The sequence below is a fragment of the Hemitrygon akajei genome, chromosome 21 (genome assembly GCF_048418815.1).
Source record: "Hemitrygon akajei chromosome 21, sHemAka1.3, whole genome shotgun sequence".
NCBI classification, from domain to species: domain Eukaryota; kingdom Metazoa; phylum Chordata; class Chondrichthyes; order Myliobatiformes; family Dasyatidae; genus Hemitrygon; species Hemitrygon akajei.
This window is the reverse complement of record NC_133144.1, coordinates 16733775-16759215: the sequence shown is the minus strand read 5'-3', so window position 1 is coordinate 16759215 and position 25441 is coordinate 16733775. Positions and strand designations below refer to the sequence as shown.

Genomic DNA, 25441 nt, shown 5'->3' with positions numbered 1-25441 from the left:
CCTTTTCAGGGATATTTTCCAATACCTCAGCTGAAAACACATTCTTCACAATATAATACTGAATTATGGCCCTCTGCACCTCCCGCTTTTTCATCGACAACCTCACCTCTGTGAGATTTAGTCCTTTCGCAATATTTATCAAGTCCGACTTTGTGGCAGCCTCTAGCGCCTCCAGAGTCGGGTTTTCTATAAATTCGTCAACGTCCATCTTTACTGGTTTCCCGTCTGGTTACCCGCGCAACCAGACCCACGTTTGGACTTAAAAGCCCGATTCACTGGCCCTCCAATTTGGTATCAAATACGACCCCATAACTAGGTCACTTACCAGCAAAGATAGAGAGGTCCGATGAAGTCTGATGATACTATTTTTAACAGTATTTATTAGTAAAAATACACAAAAATGATATCAATGCCAATATACAGATAATATACATCGTCAATACTAAATCTAAAAGTGCGGGTATAATCATAATCAATAAGAAATACGCTCTATCGTTGTCTGGGGATAATGTATTGTCCAATGGAAATATAAAAGTCACTCAGTTCATGCAGGCTGCAGCCTTTGGGGACCGCTGGGTTTGCAATGGTTGGAGAGAGAGAGAGATTTGGAGAAAAACTTGCCGATTCCTTTTATGATTTCGATCCGTCGGAGTCTCGTTAGTGTGGCCGTTCACTTGTGGCCTCTCCTTTAGCTAAGCCGTTCTTCCGCGGTGAGCCCGCCAATCCCAGGCAAGGGAAGGACGCACACGAGCCCCCCACCGGCTGTCGCTATTAAACGCTGTCACTGGATTTCCAGCGTTTCTCCTGGTGCATCTAAAGGGGTTGTTCCCCAAACCCTCTTTTATCCTTACTCACGGGGTCTCAGATGTCAATCAGGTTGGGATGATGCAATCCCTCAACCAGCCCACTCTGGTCGTCCCCTGAGGGGTTTCAATGAATAGTACAGTACTCAATACACAATTCCGTCTCCAAGAGACAATAGCCGTTATCAATGGTTTTGTTTCGCTGAGGCCAAGGCACATTCCAAACCTTGTGGATTCTCTCTCATTTCCTGGGTCCCAGACCCGAATTAATAGCAATCTTGCGATTCTCAAAAAGGAGGGGGCGACTTTGTACCCTTCGGCCCCTCAGAGTTGCGGCATATTCGTAACAATATAATTAAAGTACATATGCAAAAAAGAGAGGTAGTGTACATTGTCCATTCAGAAATCTGATGGCGAAGGGAAAGAAGCTGTTCCTGAAACATTGTTTGTGTCTTCAGGCTCCTGTACCTCCTCCTTGATGGTAGCAATGAGAAGAGGGCATGTCCTGAGTGATGGGAGAGTTTAATGATGGATGCCCCTATTTTCAGTCATTGTCTTTTGAAGATGTCCTCAATGCTGGGGAATTGCCTGAGTTTACACGTTTCTACAAACTTTTCAGATCCGGTGCTGTGGCCCCTCCATACCAGTGATACAGCCAGTTAGAGTGCTCTCCAGGGTACATCTGTAGAAGTTTGTGAGAGTCTTTGGTGACATACCAAGTCTCTTCAAACTCCTAATGAAGTACAGCCATTGTCAGCAAATTATAGTGGGTTCAGGTCCTTACTTAGGCAACAGTCATTACCAATCTCTCAAAACACTTCATCACAGTAGATGTGAGTGCAACTGGGTAATAGTCATTGAGGTAGCTCACCCTGCTCTACTTCGGCACTGGTGTGATTGTCACCCTTTTGAAGCAGGTGGAAACCTCTGACTGCAGCAGTGAGAGACTGAAGATGTCTTTGAACTCTCCTGCTAGTTGGTTGGCACAGGTTTTCAGAGCCCTACCAGGTATGCTATTGGGGCCTGAGGCCTTGTGAGGTTTTACCCTCTTGTAGGATATTCTGACATCAACCTCTGAGACAAATCACAGGTCATCAGATGCTGCAGGGATTGACACATGCATTTTTATTCCGTATCTCAAAGCTTGCATAAAAGATGTTGAGTTCATTTTGAGGTGAAGCATCACAGCCATTCACAGTGTTAGGCTTTTTGCAATTCCCCAGTTTAGTCTCAAACCTTTGCTGTTTCTACCTGGCTCCCCTAATTTCTTGTCGCCAAGAATTTCACAGGCTCTCTTTTTAAAGTCACTCTAAAATTGCCTTTTGTCACTTTTTTAAACAATGTTTTCCAGGTTAATTTTAAATTATGAAAGGATTGTTGATCGCTAGAATAGTTCTTTTGCCAATTACTTGACTTGTGCAGTCAATGAATCTACCTGATTTCCTTTTCAATTTACTTCTAATTACCTGCTGCATCATTAATAAACTGAAACATAATCAATTTAGCATTGAGTTCCTGATGATAGTGACTGTAGAATTAACAGTGTTTAACCTAATGAATATGAAACCACTTTGGTCTGTAATAGCTTACTCATTCCTAGTCAGACCACGAAGTATAAAATGTTGAGCATCACTGTTCATGCTTTGAACAGCACAGGCTGCTTCAGAGCTCTGTTATCTTGCATCCAAGAAAAATTTGCAGAAAGAAGCAGTTGAGTGGTGTCGCAACACAATCTTGCACTCAACATCAGTAAGACCATGGAATTGATTGGGAACTTTAAGAAGGGGAAGTCGAGGGAACAGTGTTTCAGTTCTGATGAAGGGTCTCAACCTGCTGAGTTCCTCCAGCATTTTGTACATGTTACTTTTATAATTATAGTTAAGAGGCATTTGGACAGGTACTTGGAAATAAAAGGCACTGGTAGATTAATTACTACACACAGGCATCAGCATGAGCATGGATAAGGTGGACAGAAAAGCCTTTTTCTGTGATATACAAATTCTGTGTTCTTTACTCTGCAGTTTAAATTCCCTTTCTATTAAGCCTACCTATTGCTTGCCCTTCTGATTGTTTTGATGTTTTACTGCTTTCAAAGACTGGATTTTAGAAGCTTGTATTTAACACCTAAAGCCAAGCAGTGGCATTCACCCATTTCATCAAGCACCTCGTCAACAGCTTAGCAAGTTTCACCACACAAGTCAGGCAAATTGTGGTTAGCTCCCAAGAATAACCAAGAATCATAATTTGGAAGTTGAAAAGACGCAGAAGCTATACTCTTTGGCGATAACATGATAGTTGGAAGCTATCAGAGCTTTATCACCTCAGATACAAGAACCAAAACAAATCAATTATATCTGATTTTATATGATATTAATAATAGTTCTAACGAAAGGTCATTAACCAAACTGATAACGCTATGTGCCTCTCTGGTAAACCTGTCCTGTCTTCTGACTATAATCAGAATTTTTAGTAAGCCATGATTTGCATTTGTGGAATATGATTTCTGTAGCACTCTTCAGGAAGCATTTAAATAGCTTAAGATTGCATCTTTTGTGAATATATTGCTCACTGTGGGATTAATATTTTGGAATACAACACCACAGACAACAGCTATAAATCACTATTCACTTGGTCACAAATATGTATGAATAAATAGTTTAGTTCACAAATTTTGCTCACAGAAGTATAGTGTAATACAGTAGTCAGTGCCTTGAAGAAGGCACATTAACAGTGCACAAGTTCATTTAGAAGGCATAAAAATTGACCAGCAGGCAAATCTGTCTGTTGGAATTGAGGTGGTAAAACCCAGTTCAATTCAGGACGTTATACATCTTTACTGATTTTGTTTTCACAACTTTGGGTGGCATATATTCCACCTGTATAGAAGCATATAGAAAACAACCTATAGTAGAAGGATCTGATCCTTCCTTTAGTTTCAATAACAACTTCATAATAAAGAAATGATTTAGGTGATGTGTCAGTATGAATCTGTGGCCTCTTTCAGAATTGCTCGAGTTTCTTGAAGTAACTGCTGATGTTGCCATAGGTATTTGCTTAATTCATTGTCCTTAGCGTCCTTTTGGTTTTTGTAATGACATCAGCAGCCTTACTGTTGAGCTTTCTGCATTCATTCAAAAGTTCTAAGTATTAAGAAAAGAGTAGCAATAAGAATCATTCATTTTCAAAATAAATGGTTTGAAAAAATAATTTCTACTTAAACCTTAATCAATTGTTACAAGTTCAAATTACTGAAGTCAAGAGAGCCCTTACCGTAAAACTGTTCTGTAGCTGCAGCAGCCTGTGTTTGCTGCACTGGCTGAAGTTCCCAGTAATTGTCCTCAACCCATTTTTTAAGACCAAGTGGTACATTAAGAGGAGCACTGCTGTCAATTACTTTAAAAAAGAACAAGAATTTATATGAACAATTTTCACAGTCTAAAGATATCCCAAAAAAGAATTGCTGCCAATAAAAATGGCTTATCTGTTTTAATGTCTTAAGCATTACAGACAATTTTCACAACGTAACTTCGCTGAAACTGCCTTGCTCATTTTAAAATTACGCTGCAGCGTCCTTGTCTCTCATTTGAGAAAACAGGTAGGGGTCATTTACCAATCCTGAAGATGGTACTCCTGACAATACAGTGCTCATTCAGTACTGTACAGATTTTCTGGTTCTAAAAATCTGAAGCCATGACCACTTACAACAGGCAACAGCACTTATTTTCCGAGTCAGAGAAAGCAGCACAAGAGAACACCTGTTATAATTTTTTTTGCTTAGTTATTATGCTAACAATAAACTACATAACATACCACAGGAATACAATAACAATGAAACTTACATCTCTAAGTGTCATGTTAAAATATGACATTTCTATTTTACCTAATTACATTAGTCTTTTTAATTGGTCAACTCCGGAGGTCAGAAACATTAAACAGGCCCCTTGGCTCACTATTTCTGCATCAACTATGATGCCAAATTTTCCCAATTCTATCTGTCTTTACGTGGTCTGTAACCCTTTATTCCCTGCCTACGTAAGTGTCTATAAATGGTTATAAACATTGTTATCGTATCTTCTCGGGCAGTGAGTTCCAGTCTATGTGAGAGAACACACTTTGCAAATTTACTTTCAATTTTCCGCCCTTTACACTCTATTATCTACAATATCTATGCTTTTCATAATTGTATAGACAGTGGATTTCAGTTAATTAGGCTTATTGGTTAACTGGGATAGCTGCTTATTTGAGACAACTCTTAAAGAACTAAAACTGATCAAGAAAATAGCTGGGATTCTCTTTGTTTATTTGGGACACTATGCCACTTAATTGGGACAGGTCATTATTGCCAAAGAGTGTTTAAATAGTGTCAGAATTTAATGGGTACTTTTCATCAATTTTCACTGTAGGAAAGCACGAGGAGTGTGCCAGAAGTTTGTGAGTGTCAGGGAGAGGAGTGAGTGCTATTGCTATTACAAAGGGAAAGTGCTAGCAAACTCAAAGGTCTTAAGGTGCACAAGTCATCTGGACAGATGGATTACATCCCAGAGTCCTGAGAGAGGTTGCTGAAGAGATAATGAATGCAATGGTCATGACTTTTCAAGAAACACTTAATTCCAGGAAGTAACAAGCAGGGTGGACAGAGAAGACACAATGGATGTCATTTACTTGGATTTCAGACCGAGCGTAGGTGTTCAGCGAAACGGTCTCCCAGTTTGCGTCGGGTCTCACCAATATATAAAAGGCCACACCGGGAGCACCAAACGCAGTATACCACACCAGCCGACTCACAGGTGAAGTGTCGCCTCACCTGGAAGTATACTCGGTCTGCCAGAAAAAGCAGGATCTCCCAGTGGCCACACATTTTAATTCCACGTCCCATTCCCATTCTGATATGTCTATCCATGGCCTCCTCTATTGTCAAAATGAATCCAAACTCAGGTTGGAGGAACAACACCTTATATACCGGCTAGGTAGCCTCCAACCTGATGGCATGAACATTGACTTCTCTAACTTCCGTTAATGCCCCTCCTCCCCTTCTTACCCCATCCCTGACATATTTAGTTGTTTGCCTGTTCTCCATCTCCCTCTGGTGCTCCCCCCACCTTTCTTTCTCCTGAGGCCTCCCGTCCCATGATCCTTTCCCTTCTCCAGCTCTGTATCACTTTCGCAAATCTTTACAGCTCTTAGCTTCATCCCACCCCCTCCGGTCTTCTCCTATCATTTCGCATTTCCCCCTCCCCCCCACTACTTTTAAATCTCTTACTATCTTTCCTTTTGGTTAGTCCTGACGAAGGGTCTCAGCCCGAAACGTCGACAGCACTTCTCCCTATAGATGCTGCCTGGCCTGCTGTGTTCTACCAGCATTTTGTGTGTGTTGTTGTTTGAATTACCAGCATCTGCAGATTTCCTCGTGTTTGTTCTTTTAATTTGGTTAAGTTAGCAGCACAGCATTTATCAAGTGTTTCCTCTGCACGTTATATTTTCCTTGTCAACTTTAGTTTAATTAGCACCCCTCAGTTATTTGGAAGTCTATCTATAGACTTACTGTGAGTGATATCTAAAGTAGCTGTTTGCAAATTACAATTGTGGAAACGCAAAGAACATTTCAAAAATCTAGTGAAGCCAACTAAATGATTTCAGATTAAATTCATTATCAGCATGACATTGGGAAAGTCAGACTGGACCCTAGCATTGAAAAGCATGTACATCATTCAAGTTTAATTCTGTCCATGATTTACTGTGTGTACTCACTTTAGTATGGAGTGAAAATACAATTTAAGTTACAATCAAAACAAAAAAACGCTGTCAAACCTTTCAAAGAGCTGTCAATGTCTTTACACAGTCGGTACAAATCACTACCCTTACCCATCACCCTCTCTCCTGTGAATGAAACAAAAACAATTATGATTCTTTTCATTTATTAGAAATAAATACATGGAAAGACAATTAATAACATGGTAATACTTGTTGATAGTATGTGGTAATACAAAACAAACATTACACAATTAACAAATTTTCTCAGTGAAAAACAATCTACTACTTTCCTGGCGTATATGATGAATAAACTCTTCTTGGGCTTCCAACCAGTTACAGGTATCAATTATAACTGATGTTTCGATGACAGACTCTGCCATCTTTTTCAGGGATGATACCTGGGTATATCTTGACCAGTGGTATTTATGTCCCCACAGTCTGTCCCTCCTAATTGGTCAGTCCTCATTCAGTTAGGTTTCCACTCTCCCACCTTGTTTACAATTGAATTCCAGTTCTTACCTAGAGTGAGATCATCATCTCTGTAAAAATTCTTTTCCTCTAGTTTTATTTCAATGGCTTCCTCTATCGGGCAGCCCCAAAGCCATTGGTGTAGCACAAGAGTTTTGTGCTGTCAAAATCAATCCTATGGCCATTGCGAATGCAGTGTTCTGCTACTTCCGATTTCTCTGGGTAACCCAAGCAGATGCAGCTCCTGTGCTCCTTGATGCATGTTTCCATCGTGCGTCCCATCTGGCTGATATACGCTGCTCCACATTCACAGAAAATCCTGTAAACACCAGCCGACCCAAGTCCCAGCTCATCTTTGACCCGCATAAGCTGGGACTTGAGCTTCCTTACGGGTTTGTGGTCGGTATTAATCCGGTATTTCTTCAGGATCCCGGCAATCGTTCCAACTACTGTGCCATAACAATAGCTTTTGGTAAAGGAAGCCATTGAATTAAAACTACATAAAAGAATTTTAACAAAGATGATGGTCTCGCTCTAAGTAAGAACTGGAATTCAATTGTAAGCAAGATGGAGAGTGGAAACCTGATTGGATGAGGATTAGCCAATCAGGAGGGACAGACTACAGGGGTATAATTACCACCAGTCTAGTCATATCCTGGCATCATCCCTGAAGAAGGTCCGTCATCAAGGTTATACTTGATACCTGTAACCCAGCTGGAAGCCCAAGTCTATTAGATTTGCTCAATGTTAAAGATAAGTTTGTAATAATAGTTCTCTTACAAGAACTGCACCAGCAACATCTTAATAACTGAGAATTCATTTACAATAAAATCACTAGCATCCCAGCTTACTGTTCAGGTCCTGATTTTTATCCATCAGATTCCATGCTGATCACACTGCTATAGGAAGACATTCAGCAACAAATCGTCCCTCAATATAATGAAAGACAAATGACAAAGGAAAAGAAAGTTTGGGGCTGCATTTTTAACACCAATCAGAAAGGGTCAAGAAGAACTGAGCATCAAGTAGAGAAAAGATACAAATTTGTTTTAAAATTAGTAGAATATTCTTTCACCTTGCAATACAGTGAGCAACTTCAGAAAATAGTAAGAATCACTGTCAAGTAGAAGCTTGTTTGAAGAAAGATGTAAGATGTCAGTTGACCAATAGGATATGTTAGCAGATAGCGGATTTTAAAAGGACAATCTAATCAGTTTTTAAATTCTGAATTAGGGACGTAACAAATGGTGATATAATGGACTTAAGTTGATACAGTGGTTTTAGATTTCCAGAAGACATTTGACAACAGCTACATTAGAGGTCAGTGCACAAGAATTATTAAGTTGTAGGTTATACATTGTCATAGATAATGAAATGGTCAACTACAGAAAATAGTTGAGATAAACAAATCATTTACAGATTGGCAATCAATTAATGTGGTGCAGTGGGGGGGGGGGGGAATTAATGTTGGGACTTCAACTATTTGCAACTTATGTTAATGATTTTGATGAAGAGTGTTCAATTCTTCCTGACTCCATTTCCATACTAGTACCAGAAATACGGCACCTGACTTTCCTTTATCTCTGGTTCTTCTTGGAACTAAAGAGTTTCAAGGGGATTTGACAGCAATATTTAAAATCAGGATGAGATAGACTGAGAGAAACTATTCCTACTCGTGAAAGGGCATTGAGCCATAGGGTATGACTGACAAAAGAACCACTAAGAGAATCTTTGCTTTTATGTACATACAACAAGTGGTTAGGGTTTGGAATGTACCACCAGAATTTGATTCAACTGTACTTTTCAAAGAGTAACCGAACAGATAACTGAAAGGAAAGAAACTGCAATGTTAAGGGGAGTGGGATTAGCTGGATTTGTTTCACATAGAATAGTGAGGATGCAGTAGGCTGTATGGCCTCCATTAGTGCTGAAACCATTCTGCAATTCTGTGAACATTAGGACATTTAAAAAAAAGTTAAAATCTGATATGCATTTGAAATTATATTTATATACTAAATTTAAAAGTGATTAACACTTAAATAAAAAAAAATATAGTACCTTTTGCCCTACATCAAGAGTCTCTCAGTCACTTGAATGGGAATTGTTGTGCATGGTCAGCAGACAGGTTTTCCAGCACAAAGAGTCAAGAAGCCTGCATGTAACTGTAGTGTATTGTTGGGACTTTAGATGAGTCCACAGGAGCAGCCAGCGGTGACTGTGGCAAGGCAGAAAATGATGCCTGTGCTTCAGTCTGATACCAGTGATAGAAATCTGTATTTCTATGGGGATGTACAGATAAACTCTAGCACTCATGTTGGTATTGGGGAAGATCTGTGCCAGTATCTCAATCTCAATTTCTCAAAAGAGAAACTTTAATTTCTCAATTGTTCAAGTTACTCACCATCTAATACCTTTATGTTTGGGAACATGTCCAACATTGTGCTTGAATATGATGTATTCATACACACTGAAAACAAAGACTTACAGTCACATTTTTCTGCAGAAATATTTGTATTTGTTATGTATGCTCCATGTGTTACAGTGTTATAAGAGTGTTAACTCTGAGGCAGCAATTATGCTGTCCTATAAAAGCATTTTAACATTTCACATAAAGTATATGCTACATCTACAAGAAGCATTACATGGTGATCAAATACCTTTAAATGAATTTGCCCTTTCTTTAAACTTGTAACATTACCAAGAGGTGAGACACCATAAATAATAGAAAGCATATGATTTATTCTATGCCTTTGCACTAATGCAGATCTGCAATTTACCCAGGCCAGAAATTAATCAAATTCTCATCTAATTATCACACTGCCTTCAAGGATGAACAGAATTACAATCTTGGGTGTTCCCAAGTGCTTTATGTGCAATGGGATAAAGGAAAACACAAATCCAGTTTATACACAGGATCTCATAAATATCAGTGTGATAAATGCCTTCAGTAATGTGAATTAATGAATGGATAGCTTTAGCATCCAAAAGAATTCACTTGAGGTAGTATTGTGGGATTTTGAAACCATTAGGAGGGATATGACAATTTATTCAGTTTATTATCTCATCTCTGAAATTCCAAATTGCCCATATTATTGCTCTCATTACTGTGGAATATTAGTCTAAGTTTTACCCTCAAATCTCTATTGAAGGGCTCAGATCCAAATCCTTTTGACTTGAAAGGTTTCAATATGAACGGAGTCACAGCAAAGATAATGAGTTACCTGGATTACTAAAACCGGAAACTGCATCTTTCAATCGAATCGTATCTAGTTTCTTCAGCTCAGTTATTGAGCAGAGGACATCAGCACTAAAGAGCAGTGCAGATATACAAAAATTGGCTTGATATATTAAAAAAAACTTACAACTGCTAAAACAAGCAATTTCTGTCAAATAGGCACTGCAAACAACTTTTACACACTCACCTGCTGATTAGGTTTCCTGCCAAATTGAGGCTCTGCAAATTTTCACAGAAACGCAGAGGATCTAGAATGGAAAATAAAATTTGATTACATTTGAAGACGGAAAAATTGAGAGTGAAGACGGCATATTCTCTTTCCATGATGGCTTCAACACCTCTGAAGTTATCATCCCCAGACAGAGGAGAAAATAGTACATTTAAATGACCAAACACTTAACAGAAATTAAATTAAAAAAGAGAGTATATTTTTGCTATGCTGGAATGCATTGTCAAAATAAAATACTTTAGTACAAAATGTTAATTCTGTTTCTCTTTATATAAATGCTTTCTGAGTTTTTCCATCATTTCGACTCTTTAGTTTGTTTCAGACTGAGGGTGGCACTACTACATCGTTTCCAACGGAAGCATCAATTGAATGCTAGGCAAAGTTTCAAACATTTCTATTTGCTGCCCTCAACAGTGTAAACCAGACTCTTGGGTGCACATCAGTAACATGTGATAAGTGTAAATTGCATTTCCAAGAAAAATATATTATGAACCACAGATTTAAATTCTTTATTGAATATATATTTCCAATGAACTGTTATTAAAACCAAAGGCTCAAAAACATAAGATATAAACTTACATTAATTAGAGATCAGGGAAAATTCATATTCAACACTTTATTAAATGTGCAGGAGATCTGATGCTGCTCATTTTACATTACTGCCATCACTGAATGTCAAGTAAAAGTCCGAGATCGACAGAGAGCACCGTGATTTTATTTTTTTGAAAGTATTTTATTGAGACAAACTGCTCTAGATGACGAAATATCCTAATCCAGATTACTATGGAAGTATTAACTATTAAGTCTACAGCAGAAACAAGCTACTATATTCATCTGCACTAGTATTTAGCCCCCCCCACACACACACATACAAAGGTCCTCACATATTAATTTCACTTTCCCTGCATCCAGATTTATATATTCCCTTCTTCCTTATATGGATTGTTCCAGTGCTATCTAACTTAACCACCAAGCACAAATTCCCACTATCTCAGAAAAGATAGTTGACTTAAAACATGACTAACACTTCCAACAACAGCCCACTGCAGGAAGGTAGACAATCACTAATCTGTGTCAGTGTTTTATACAGTTCCTGTTCCTAACTCTTCAAGTGTTGCAATTGACCATAAGTACAACACTGGTATCCTATTGTACCTAGCTGTAGAAAATAATCTAGATACCTTCTTGAAAGTGAAAGAGACCTGACTGAATGTAGTGCATGAACTAAACCATAGTGCAAACTTCGCAGGTTCAGAATGTTTAACAATATGATCCAGATGCCTCCAATTTTTTAAAAAAAGTTACAATTTTGAAGAAATTTTGAAGAGTGGAAAAAAGCATGAAACTGCACAACCAAGCTTCTAGTTTTACTACTCCATTTTTCATTATGAAGTTGTTGCAAAATTGTCCATTCCTTACCAATTAAAAATATTGCTTTGAGCTGCAAGAATTGAGGAACAGCTAAAACATTTAAATTAATATAGCTGCTTTGCATCTTTAGCCCAAAAACCATTACAGCCAATGTAGTAAGTTAATATACCATTGCAAAATTTGTCAACCACACAAATCCCAAAAAGGGGATTAGTGAAGGGTTAGTAATTATGGGTACTGGTCAGTCAGTGTGGACTTGCACAGCTGATGGACCCATTACTGCTTGACTCTCTGACTCTTTGACCCACCATCAGCAACATTTTGATGACCAAATACCAGATAATGTTAGCTGAAGGATTACATTTTTGTCTAGGACACAATGACCAATGAACCAGTTCTTCTTCAACCTAGTGCCTTGAACTCCTTTACATCTACCCAGAATGCAGAGGAATCCTTAATTCAACCCATCAACTGAAAGACAATTGATCATCTCAAATCTTGCTGTAGCACTCGTTTATTTCTCTGGAGTTACACCCTATGCTACGTACACAAAGAAAAAAAGACATTTTTGGTGGAGGGGCACATCATTAGACATTGTAAACTGTCCTGTGATTAGGCTAGTGTGAAATAGGTGGATTGCTGGGCAGTGTAGTTTGTTGGACAGAAGGGGGCCTGTTTCACACTCTTTCTAGATAAAATAATAAAAAACAGAAATGCTATTCCACAGAAGATTTAATCACAAACTCAGTTTATTATATTCCTGATTTCAAAAACTATTTCCAAATTAAATCTATATTTTCAGCTGCATTTAGAAAACCTAATCTCTGATATTCCCTTGTACAAGGGCATATGGAGTCAGGGCCAAGTCATATGTATTTCAACACAAATGATCATTTGGACTTTATAAATAGGAACACATTACTTCTGCAGATCAGTCTTGAAACACAATTCGTGCTTCCTTTCTTTTAAAACAAAATGGAAACTATCTGCTTCCACTACAGGGATGAAATTGCCAAAGTCCCAACTACAATTAATACTATGTTATTTGGTCATGTTTGCTGCCTTCAACAAATTTCAAACTGAAAGGCATCTTCTTATAAACCAAAAAATCCCTCTGAGTCTGAAAGAACAAGGGAGGAAAATGGAAGGTTTCTGCCCTCTCAGGTAGATATAAAAGACCACTTGGCAGTTGTCAAGAGAGAATCAAACCACCTATCCTTGACATTCAGTTACATTAGTATGTCCAAATCCAGTCATCAATATTCTACAGGTCAACATTGACCAGAAACTCAACCAAGCCAGCCACACAAATACCATGGTTACAAGAGCAGGTCTAAGTCTGCTTATTTTCCAATAAGGGGCTCAGCTCCTGACAGAGGTATTCCCACGATTTACAAGGCACAAGTCAGGAACATCCGTTATTAGATAAGGGGCCCAAAATGGCTCTCAGTACTCCAATGTGGTCTGACCAATGCATTATAGTGTCTCAACATTACACTCTTGCTTTTACATTCTAGTCCTCCCAAAACGAAGGCTAACACTGCATTTGCCTTCCTTACTATTGACTCAACCATATGGCCCAAAGCACTGATTGTTTGTTTCCTTCCATAAATGGTGCCTGACCTGCTGAGTTCCTCCCACTTTTTGTATGTTGTACATTCTTAAGTAGTGTTTGAAAACACAAAATAAATATCAACTGCGTCCATCCTGTATGTTTTACTTGCCAAAAAAAGTCCATCAAATGAAGTGCTGCTGAAATTTAGGCTAGATATTACTACAGAACAATGGAAGGTGGCACTGAAAATATAATTGCTATGTTTACTAGTGATTCAAAAGTAGACAGGAAACCAAGTTGAGAAAGAATGAATGTAAAGAGATTTAAATGGATACAGATACATTATTGGGCATGCAAAGACCTGGCTAATGGAGCATGAACTGCAAAATTGCCCAGATAAAAAAACATACTTAAATGGTGAGGTTTTGCAGCGTTCTAAGATGTAGATGCGTCTGGATGTCCTAATACAGAATTCACGAAAAGTTAACATGCATATAAAACAAGATATCAAGATGCCTACCGATTTTGTTTTACTTATTGTTAGCAGAAATAAATAAAAAATGGGAAGGTTAATCTTCAATTACATGGGTATTGGGGAGATCGCTCTTGTGTATTCTTTGTAGTATTGATCTCCATAGTGAAAGAAATCCAGAGAAAGTTTTACTAGAGTAATATAACAAAGAAAGGTTGACAGGTTAAGCCTGTATCTATTGGAGTTTTGAAGCCTCTTTGAGAAAATGTAACATGTCAACTGCTTTCCAGGAATCCCAAGCCTACAAACTTTCAAACTCGAGTATTTGGGATGATTTTGAGAACCTTACTAGCACACAGAAGCTCAGCATGAACAATGGAAGGAGAACAGTACCTGACAAACTCTCCACATACCTGCCCCATTAGGCAATTCCTCCTAATCGCTGAGGATTCTGTGGTCCCCATGTTGGCCTCATCAATTACCTCAGAATTGGAGTGGAAGCATATGCTGCTTGAACCCATGGGTGGGAAGGGACGAGATGATGATGTGGAGGATGGAGGGTGAGGAGGAAGAGGAAGAATTTTGTGATAATGTAAGCATTTGGAATATAGACATACCATAAGTTAACTCAAAATCAAACATCTATTTCCCTCCAATTTGGCAGACCTGAGCTACAAGATACACAAAACAGCAATGACTACTGCTGCTGCCCTGCTCTTCTCTGTTCAACATTTAAGGTTTTATAGATAGATAGATAGATAGATAGATAGATACTTTATTCATCCCCATGGGGAAATTCAACTTTTTTCCAATGTCCCATACACTTGTTGTAGCAAAACTAATTACATACAATACTTAACTCAGTAAAGAATATGATATGCATCTAAATCACTATCTCAAAAAGCATTAATAATAGCTTTTAAAAAGTTCTTAAGTCCTGGCGGTAGAATTGTAAAGCCTAATGGCATTGGGGAGTATTGACCTCTTCATCCTGTCTGAGGAGCATTGCATCGATAGTAACCTGTCACTGAAACTGCTTCTCTGTCTCTGGATGGTGCTATGTAGAGGATGTTCAGAGTTATCCATAATTGACCGTAGCCTACTCAGCGCCCTTCGCTCAGCTACCGATGTTAAACTCTCCAGTACTTTGCCCACGACAGAGCCCGCCTTCCTTACCAGCTTATTAAGACGTGAGGCGTCCCTCTTCTTAATGCTTCCTCCCCAACACGCCACCACAAAGAAGAGGGCGCTCTCCACAACTGACCTATAGAACATCTTCAGCATCTCACTACAGACATTGAATGACGCCAACCTTCTTAGGAAGTACAGTCGACTCTGTGCCTTCCTGCACAAGGCATCTGTGTTGGCAGTCCAGTCTAGCTTCTCGTCTAACTGTACTCCCAGATACTTGTAGGTCTTAACCTGCTCCACACATTCTCCATTAATGATCACTGGCTCCATATGAGGCCTAGATCTCCTAAAGTCCACCACCATCTCCTTGGTCATAAGACCATAAGACAAAGGAGCAGAAGTCAGCCATTCAGCCCATCGAATCTGCTCTGCCATTTCATCATGAGCTGATCCAATCTCCCCTTTAGTCCCACTCCCCCGCCTTCTCACCATAACCTTTGATGCCCTGACTACTCAGATACCTATGAATCTCTACCTTAAGTACATCCAATGACTTGGCCTCCACTGCCGCCTGTGGCAACAAATTCCATAGATTCACCACGCTCTGGCTAAAAGTTTTTTTTCACATCTCTGTTCTGAATGGACGCCCTGCAATCCTCAAGTCACGTCCTCTCGTACTAGACTCCCCCACCATGGGAAACAACTTTGCCACATCCACTTTGTCCACGCCTTTCAATATTTAAAATGTTTCTATGAGGTCCCCCCTCATTCTTCTAAACTCCAAGGAGTACAGTCCAAGAGTGGTCAAATATTCCTCATATGTTAACCCTCTCATTCCTGGAATCATTCTAGTGAATTTTCTCTGAACCCTCTCCAATGTCAGCACATCCTTTCTTAAATAAGAAGCCCAAAACTGCACACAGTATTCCAAGTGAGGTCTTACCAGTGCCTGACAGAGCCTCAACATCACATCCCTGCTCCTATACTTTATTCCTCTAGAAATGAATGTCAACATTGCATTCACCTTCTTCACCACCGACTCAACCTGGAGGTCAACCTTAAGGGTATCCTGCACAAGGTCTCCCAAGTCCCGTTGCATCTCAGAACTTTGAATTCTCTCCCCACTTAAATAATAGCCTGCCCGTTTATTTCTTCTACCAAAGTGCATGACTGTACACTTTCTGACATTGTAATTCATTTGCCACTTCTTTGCCCATTCCCCAATCTATCCAAGTCTCTCTGCAGACTCTGTTTCCTCAGGATTACCGGCCCCTGCACCTATCTTTGTATCATCAGCAAACTTAGCCACAAAGCCATCTATTCCATAATCCAAATAGTTGATATACAATGTACAAAGAAGCAGCTCCAACAAGGACCCCTGTGGAACATCACTGGTAACTGGCAGCCAACCAGAATGGGATCCCTTTATTCCCACTCTCTGTTTCTTGCCAATCAACCAACACTTTATCCACGTATGTAACTTTCCCGTAATTCCATGGGCTCTTATCTTGTTTAGCAGCCTCAGGTGCAGCACCTTGTCAAAGGCCTTCTGAAAATCCAAATACACAACATCCACTGCATCTCCCTTGTCTAGCCTACTTGTAATTTCCTCAAAAAATTGCACTAGGTTTGTCAGGCAGGATTTTCCTTTAAGGAAACCATGCTGAGTTCTGCCTATCTTGTCATATGCCTCCAGGTATTCCGTAACCTCATCCTTGACAATCGACTCCAACAACTTCCCAACCATTGATCTCAAGCTAACAACTTCCCAACCACCGATGTCAAGCATGTAATCTATTAGAGACTGTTAACTCCAATTAGGGTTTCTGCTAAGCAACGAATGAGCAGAACACAACTCTATTAATAAATCAGAACCAGATTTAATAGTATTGGCATATGTTGTGAAATCTGTTGTTTTGCAGCAACAGTACAGTGCAACACATAATATAAAAACTATAAATTACAGTAAGTACTATATATATATAGGAAGAAGCTGTTCCTCAAATGTTAAGTGTATGTCTTCAGGCTCCTGAATTTTCTGCTTGATGGTAGCAATGAAAAAAGAGCATGTTCCGGGTGATTGGGGGGGGGGGGGGGGTCCTTAATGATGGATGCCGCCTTTTTGAGGCATCGCATTTTGAGGTGTCCTGGATGCTGGGGAGACTAGTACCTTTGATGGAGCTGGCAGAGCTTATGTCTTTCTATAGCTTTTCCAATGCTGTGCTGTGGCTCTTCCATTCTAGACAGTTATGCAACCAGTTAGATTGCTTTCCAAGGCAGTCCTGTATAAATTTGTGAGTGTCCTTGGTGGCATACCAATTCTCCTCAAAGGAATGAAGTAGTGAGACTAGATTTCAGCAGTATCACTATAAATGCATTTATTTTTCTGATTATTGCACTGCTGTACAGTTAAGGTACATACCTAATGTAGGCAACTAAATCTCCTGACTCACAATGATCAATCACAAATCAGAAATGAAAATAGATTAGATAGGATGAACTACCCCAAGGCAATACATTTAGTATTCAAAACCTCGCTTAGTTAATATAAAAACATGGTTACAACCTTTAAACATCACCCAGTCTAAAAGGATCACTCCACTAGTTTAGCACACAAAATTACTGCATAAAATTTACAACAGTCCAGGAAGATTTTATCCCTAATTTTAGCATAACAATTCTTAGCCAGTATACTGCAGTGGCACTACACTTAGCCTCCAATATCCTCGTGGGCAGCTTTGCTGAAACTGACCAGGAGGGTTTCAACTAACTTGGCAGGGGGACAGGAACTGGAGTGATGGTACCGACAATGGAGTGGTTAGTTTACAAATGGAGACAGTGTGCAGTGAGACTGCTTGCAAGGAGAGGCTGATGATAGGGCAAAGTTGCAGTCAACAGGATGAGCTGCAATGTAAAAGGGGAACAAAATCGAAAAGGATGATGAATACAGGGCTGAAGGTGTTATATTTGAATGCACACAGTATACGGAATAAGATAGATGAACTTGTAGCGCAGTTACAGATTGGCACGTAAGACGTTGTGGGCATCACTGAATCATGGCTGAAAGAAGATTATAGCTGAGAGCTTAACATCCAAGGATACACATTGTATCGAAAGGACAGGCAGGTAGGCAAAGGGGATGGGGTGGCTCTATTGGTAAAAATGAAATCAAATCATTAGAAGGAGGTGACATATGATCAGAAGGTGTAGAAATAAGCAGTGCTAAAAGTGAGCAAAAATAATAGTGAAGTAGTGTTCATGGATTGGCTTATTGCCTGTTCAGAAATCTGATGGCAGAGTGAAAGAAACTGTTCTTAAAGCATTGAGTGTTTTCAAGCTCCTGTACCTCCTCCCTGGTGATAGCAATGAGAGCATGACCTGGGTGATGGGCGTCTTAATGATGGATGCCACCTTTCGAAGCATCACCTTTTGAAGATGTCCTCAGTGTTGGGGAGGCTAGTACCCATGTTGGTGCTAACTGAATTTGAATTTGCAGTGGTCCCTCCATACCAGGTGTGATGCAATCAGTTAGAATACACTCCACAGTACATCTGTAGAAATCTGCTAGAAAATTCGGTACTCCGAATGAAATAAAACTGCTGTTATTTCTTCTTTGTAATTGCATCAGTATGTTGGGTCTAAGATAGGTGTTCAGAGATGTTGACACCCAGGAACTTGAAACTGCTCACCCTTTCCTTTGTTGATACCTTGATGAGGACTGGTGCATGATCCCTTGACTTCCCCTTCCTGAAGTCCACAATCAATCCCTTGATCTTATTGGCATTGAGTGCAAAATGGTTGGGAACCATTCAGCCAGCTGATCTATCTCACTCCTGTGTGCCCCCTTGTCATTCTACCAACAACAAACAATCAGCATCAGCAAACATAGATGGTATTTCAGCTCTGACTATCACACAATCATGGGTGTAGGGGACAGAGTAAAGCAGTGATCTAAGTACACATCCTTGAGCTTCGCTGGTGTTGACTGTCAGCGAAGAGATATTACTTCTGATTTGCACAGACTGTGGTCTCCCAATGAGGAAGACAAGGATCCATTTGCAGAGGGAGGTACAGAGGCCTAGGTTTTGAAGTTTCAAAGGTATATTTAGTGTCAGAGAAATGTATACAATATACATTCTGAAATGCCTTTTCTTTGCAACCATCCATGAAAACAGAGAAGTGCCCCAAAGAATGAATGACAGTTAAATGTTAGAACCCCAGCTCCCTCCTCCCATGCATAAGCAGCAGCAAAGCAACGATCTCCCCCTCCCACCAGTAGAAAAGCATATGTGCCCCCCATGAGCACTCAAGTGTGCAGCAAAACATCAATAAAGACACAGATTTTCAGTACGCCAAAGACTACTTGTTCACCTGGTAATTCGACATAACACAGGCTCTCTTTCTCCCTAATAAGGGAAAAAGAAGTGTAACATTTCACAGCGAGAGGGGAGACATAATAAACAACTCGCTGATTTACAATGTTAAAAGTCTGTTGCATCACTTTTTCCGAGCTCTGTGCCCAAAGGACTCGAGTCTCTGGGCTCACAGCCAGCAGCCAGCTTGCAGCTTTCAATCTCCCATCTCCCACGACACACCGATTCCCTGCAGAGGCACCGACCTCGAGTCCGCCGGTCTCCAGAGCCATGAAATCCCGGAACTCTAAAGGTGGGCTAATCTTCTAGGCCGCGTCCTTGGTATAGCAAATAACGGCCAGTTGTGAGACCACGAGAGCGGGTCCCATTCCCGCAAAGAACCGAAGTCAGCATGTAACTCCAAGTCAGGGTCTTCAAAAGAACCCTGAAAGGGAAAAATAGAGATATTAGAGATAGAAATAGAGCTGTTTCCAAAAATGCAAGCAAAGGAGTTGCTGTTAGGTGCCATTGTCTCCTTAGCTCCACCCACAAATGTTGATTAGTACTGAGGGTATGATGAATGCCTAATGTAGGTATTGCTGTTGTCCGGGTCATCCAAGTGGAGAGCCAGTGAGACTGCATCTGATGTAAACCTATTGTGGCGATAGCAAATTGCAGTAGGTCCAGGTCCTTGCTCAGGCAGGAGTTAATTCTGGCCATGATCAACCTCTCAAAGCACTTCTTCACAATAGTTGTGAGCGCAACTGGGTGATAGTCATTGAGGCAGCTTCTTAGGCACTTGAAGCCTTTTGAAGCAAGTGGGAGTCTCCGAATGCAGCAGTCAGAGATTAAAGATATCCTTGAACGACCCTACCATTTGGTTGGCACGTGTTTTCAGAGCCCTACCACATACGTTATTGGGGCCTGACACATTGTGAGGGTTCACCCTCTTGAAAGATGTCCTTACGTCGGTCTCCAAGACAGAGATCAGAGGGTCACCAAACGCTGCAGAGATTTGCACAGGTGTAGTTTTATTCTCCCTTCAAAGCGTGCATAAAAGGCATTGTGCTCATCTGGGAGTGAGACATCACAGCCGTTCATGATGTTAGGATTCACCTTGTAGGAAGTATTGGCCTGCAAATCCAGCCAGAGCTGACGAGCATCTGATTCCGTCTCCTAACTTCAATCGGAATTGTTTTTCTGCCTTCTGTAGGTCATACCTGGACTTCTTGCTTAATTCTGGATCACCAGTCTCGAACATCAAGGATCTCGCCCTCAACAGACTGAAAATTTCCTGGTTCATCCACTGCTTTTGGTTTTGGTATGTTAGTTATGTTCTTAAAGGCACACACTCATTCACAGGCCTCTATGAAGTCGGTGACAACTGTGGCATATTCATAGACGAATCCTTGAGTATTGCCTGGTGCACCGACTCAAAGCAGTCTTGTAAACGAGCTTCCACTTCCTTTGACCACACCTTCATGGTTCTCACCATTGGTTCGAGACCACCAGGTGCATGAACAATCAGGTTCCTGAACCAGAGTGGATAACTTCATTCACCAAAACTCTAAACAGCTCCCCCAACCTACAGGCTCACTTTCAAGGTCGGGCAGCATCCATTGAAATGAGCAGTCAACGTTTCGGGCCAAGACCCTTCGTCAGGACCCTTGGTCTCGGCCCGAAACGTTGACTGCTCATTTCAACAGATGTTGCCCGACCTGCTGAGTTCATCCAGCTTGTTTGTACGTGTTCATTTGACCACAGTATCTGCAGTGTACTTTGTGTTCACTTTCAAGGACTCTACAACTCATGTTCTCAGTATTATGTATTTTTTTTATTTGCATGATGGATCTTATTTTGCACACCAGTTGTTTGTCAGTCTTTATGTATGTTTTTCATAAACTCTATTGTATATCTTTATTTTCATGTAAATGCCTGCAAGAAAATGAATATCAAGCTGGTATATGGTAACATATACGTATTTTGGTAATAAATTTACTTCGACTTTGAAATTGTCATTGGAAAGTAGGTATTAAGATAGGCCTGACAATATGGGATTCAAGGGCAGAATTTGCTGTGGCTTTGATGGAAATTTTCAAATTTCTGAACATAGATGTGGTATGGAATAACTGGAGGATAATGAATGTACTTTCTATTGAAAAAAGACAGCAGGGAAAAGATGGACAATTGCAGGCCAGCGAACTAACATCAGTAAAGTACTTAAGGGATATTGCAGCTATTTATAAATCAGAATGATTCAAGTGATTAGATTATGACATCTGTAAGTTAAACTTGCTGGTGTTTAAAAAGGAAGCATTAGAATGAGAATTCAGTAAACCACATGATGTTTCAGCTACTAGTGCACAATGTAATCAGTCTGTATTTGTACTTGAAGTTATTGGAAGGAGCAAGAGAAGGCAAGTTCAAAATTAGTCTTCAAAGATTAGTTTAGTGAGTCAATTAAATTATCTCCCAGGATATATATATGAATCAGTTAGCATTACTGCTTTGAAATACAAATGAGATCTGTTTTGGAAAATATTCTATGCAGGTAATTTGAGGTGGAACAATGTTGAGTGGAGTTTAGTTTGGAAGGTAAAAATGGCTCTATTCACTCAGTGGCCCCTTTATTGGGTACCTTCTGTACCTAATAAGGTGGGCACAGAGTGTATGTTCATGGTCTTCTGCTATTGTACCCCATCCTCGTCAAGGTTCGATGCTCTTCTGAACACCACTAAAGAAGCACTTGAGTTACTATCGCCTTCCTGTCAGCTTGAACCAGTCTCACTATTCTCCTCTGACTTCTCTCATTAACACGGTGTTTTCACACACACAGAACTGCCACTCACTGGATTTTCTTTTTGTTTTTCCACACCACTCTGTAAACTCACGACTGTTGTGCGTGAAAATCCCATGAAATCAGCAGTTTCCGATGTGCTCAAACCACCCCATCTGGCAATAGCAATCAATCCATGGCCAAAGGCACTTAGATTACATTTCTTCCCTGTTCCTATGTTTGATCTGAACAACAACCTCTTTTGACCATGCCTGCAAGCTTTTATGCATTGAGTTGTTGCCATGTAATTAACTGATTAGATATTTGCATTAACCAACAGAAATACAGGTGTACCTAATAAAGTGGCCACTGAGTGAAAGTTTAGATCCTGGGACTTAAAAATACTGGAATAAAACAACAAATGAGGAATCAAGTGTGAAAAGAAAAACAGAGTTAGTGTTTCAAACTGAATTCCCTTCATCAGAAAGTAGTTATGAGAAGCTTCCTAGTGCATGTCATTGTAACATTGTGTGTATGAGTGAACAACATAAGTTCTACTGGATGATCATTCTCAACAAAATATTAAAAGAAGTAAAAGTCACATTCTCATTCTGTGATACAAAAAATAGAAAATGGCTGGAAATATTCAGAACCATATGAGGGAGAAATAGAGTCAACATTTAAAGGTTAATTACATTTTACTATGTCAGCAGATGAAAGTTTGTGATATTTGTTTATAAAATCATTTTTTGGAATGTTCAAGATAGTTACTTTACCAATATTGGAGATTCTATTGGCTGACAAGTTGAGTACAGTTAGAAGTTTGAGTGATGCCAAGGGCTTGAGGTTTGAGATGTCATTTCTTGATAAGTCCAACCTCTCCAGATTTACACAATCTCCAATGCATCCAAGATTGCAGATGTCTAAAGCAAGCAACAACACAGATATTCCTTTACATAAATCTCCTTTCTGTAACTCCCCTTGTTAAAAAAGATACTTGGGTTTACATCATATTTTGGATTTTACCTTCTAAAATTTGACATTGCCAACTAAAAGGATTGTCAGAAGTTTAGTATAAAATTCTCCTGCTCCATTTATTTAATTATACTTAAAAGTACCTAAAGACAAAAGATGTTATGTTACATAATTGAAAGTCTTTGTTATTTAAATAAACAGATGACGCTCTTGATGGTTTGTTTTATCTTGTTGCTCAATTAGCTGCAATGGAACAGTAGATTATTTTGCCCAACGACCATATGCTCTAGGAACCCAGTGGGTCAAACTTCTGTGAGAGAAAGGAATTGCCAGTTTTTTGGGGTGAAACCCAGTATTAGGGCTTGAGCGGAGTTTGAATCTGAAACGTCAACAATTCTTTTCTTCCTACAGATGCTGCTCAGCCTGCTGAGTTCCTCCAGCTGATTTTTTAATAATAATCCATCTGTTTTGTCGCAGCTCATTCGAATTTACAGCCTAGCAGATTTCAGCAACTGCAGTCTCGTGTCTGAATTATTTGGCCGTTCGGCCTGTTTTGGATCCGAGCTGTGTGTGGATCTGTTGACCATATTTGTCGGTACGTAATGTCCTGCAGGCACTGTAGAAGGACAAGATGGACTCAGTAGGGTGGTTCCCTGAGCAGACTGTCCAGTACATCTGGCAAATTGCCTCATCGCCAGACCTCACAAACAGGCACCAAGACCTCGCCTGGCTGGCGGTGAGAGGGGCCCTCCCAATCAGATCCTTCCTGTATGCCCGGAACGTCGTCTCCACACCCCGCTGTCCATGGGAGGACTGCAATGAGGCGAAGTCAGTGACTCACCTCTTTGCACACTGTGGGTTCGCGAAAAAGGTGTGGAAGAGGATGGAAGGGATGGTGTCAAGATTCATGCCCAGCAGCTGCGTAACTGAGGACTCCCTGGTTTACGGGCTGTTCCCGGGGATGCACACAGAGACAAACATCCGGTGCTGCTGGCAGATCACCAACTCGGTGAAGGACGCTCTTTGGTCAGCCCGAAACTTGGTGGTCTACCAGCACATGGAGATGTCCGTGGATGAGTGCTGACGGCTGGCACATTCTTGCCAGCAGGAATACATGCTGAGGGTTGCATTCAGGCTTGGTGCAGCCACCATGAAGGCCCATTGGGGAAGGACCACAGTTTAAGGTTCATCACCCACGGGAGTGGGAGAATACCCCTCATCAGCAGTGTGGATAGATGAGTCAACATGGTGCCCCAGGAGTGGCTGGAAATGTATAGACCGTAAAGGAACTTCGGTAAAGGAATGAGAGTCAACGCCTGGATGTTAATTGTTAATAATTTCATTTTATTGTAAATAAGTCTTTAATCCTTGTCTAAAGTTTGAGAGTCAATGAATGTCTTATTGTAAACATCTTTAATTTGAATAGGAACAGAGAGTCAACGCATAATTTATTGTAAATAACTTTATTGTATAAGGACTCAGATTTATTGGATGTTTTTTTCTATGTAAATAACTTTATTTTGTAATATTTCTGAATCAAGTAATTTTGGGAAAAAAATTTGCCTGTAAATCGTGTCTGGCGACATGTTTGCATGTCAAATAATAATCAATTTTTGTAAGAGCTGTTTGGAAAGTTATTAACGGGTGGTAAGGTGTAATAACGGCAACTCCTTCAATGGACTAACAACATACCAACACTACCCCGGAATGGGACCTATGAGGATGAGAGAGGGAGTGAGGGAGGGAGGGGGAGAGGGGGAGAGAGGGAGAGAGGGAGAGAGAGAGAGAGAGAGGGGGGGGGGAAGAGACCTGCTTTAAAAAAAAAACGAGTTTATCAGCCAACTATCATTGCACTCACCGATTTTCGTCAGCTTTAAGAACAAAATCGACTCCAGGTCAAACTCCCCAGTGATCGATTTGAGCAGCTCAGAAGTGATCTTGACACCTTCTTCCTCTGAAAATAATAAAAATAAGATCACAAGAGATCCTGGAAATCTTGATTAATGTCCAAAGTGCCGGATGGAGTCAGGCAGCATCCGTGGAAGAAGGGTCCTGATGAAAGGACCTATTGAGTTGTGTGTGTTGACCACAGTTGGGATGATTGTTGATCCCGTTGCGGGGCAGGAAACACCCGAGCCCTCTCCAACACTCACCGGCTCCGACCTTCTGCCCCATCCCTGCTGGGCAGCTGCCGAAGCCTTCGGCCGCTCTCTCTCTAGCCTTTCCCCTGCAGCCCCACTCACCGGCCGCCGTTTGTTAGCCTGGTCGCCACGGCGCTACATTACCCCAGCGCCCCGCCAACCCGTTCCCTAGCAACCGTTGC

At 40.4% G+C, this 25441-nt stretch overlaps 2 protein-coding genes across 3 annotated transcripts in view; one reads left to right on the top strand and one right to left on the bottom strand.

Moving 5' to 3' along the window:
* cib2 (calcium and integrin binding family member 2) overlaps positions 1 to 25441 on the top strand; it is a 145148-nt gene that overhangs the window by 5632 nt on the left and 114075 nt on the right. The window contains exon 2 of the mRNA XM_073024882.1: positions 20581 to 20688. The gene's annotated coding sequence lies outside the window, so the exon portion shown is untranslated. The remainder of the gene's footprint in view (positions 1 to 20580; positions 20689 to 25441) is intronic.
* On the bottom strand, positions 3454 to 25430 carry lrrc61 (leucine rich repeat containing 61). 2 transcript variants are annotated; one of them, XM_073024876.1, is made up of 9 exons: positions 25272 to 25430; positions 24977 to 25072; positions 22920 to 23066; positions 10445 to 10505; positions 10244 to 10329; positions 9424 to 9489; positions 6612 to 6680; positions 4074 to 4196; positions 3454 to 3943 (listed from the first exon to the last, which is right to left on the bottom strand). In XM_073024876.1, exons 1-9 carry the CDS (start codon positions 25291 to 25293, stop codon positions 3858 to 3860), a joined length of 756 nt encoding a protein of 251 aa, XP_072880977.1. In that variant the 5' UTR covers positions 25294 to 25430; the 3' UTR covers positions 3454 to 3857. The 2 variants fall into 2 exon arrangements, with proteins under 2 accessions (XP_072880977.1, XP_072880978.1); XM_073024877.1 differs by lacking the exon at positions 22920 to 23066.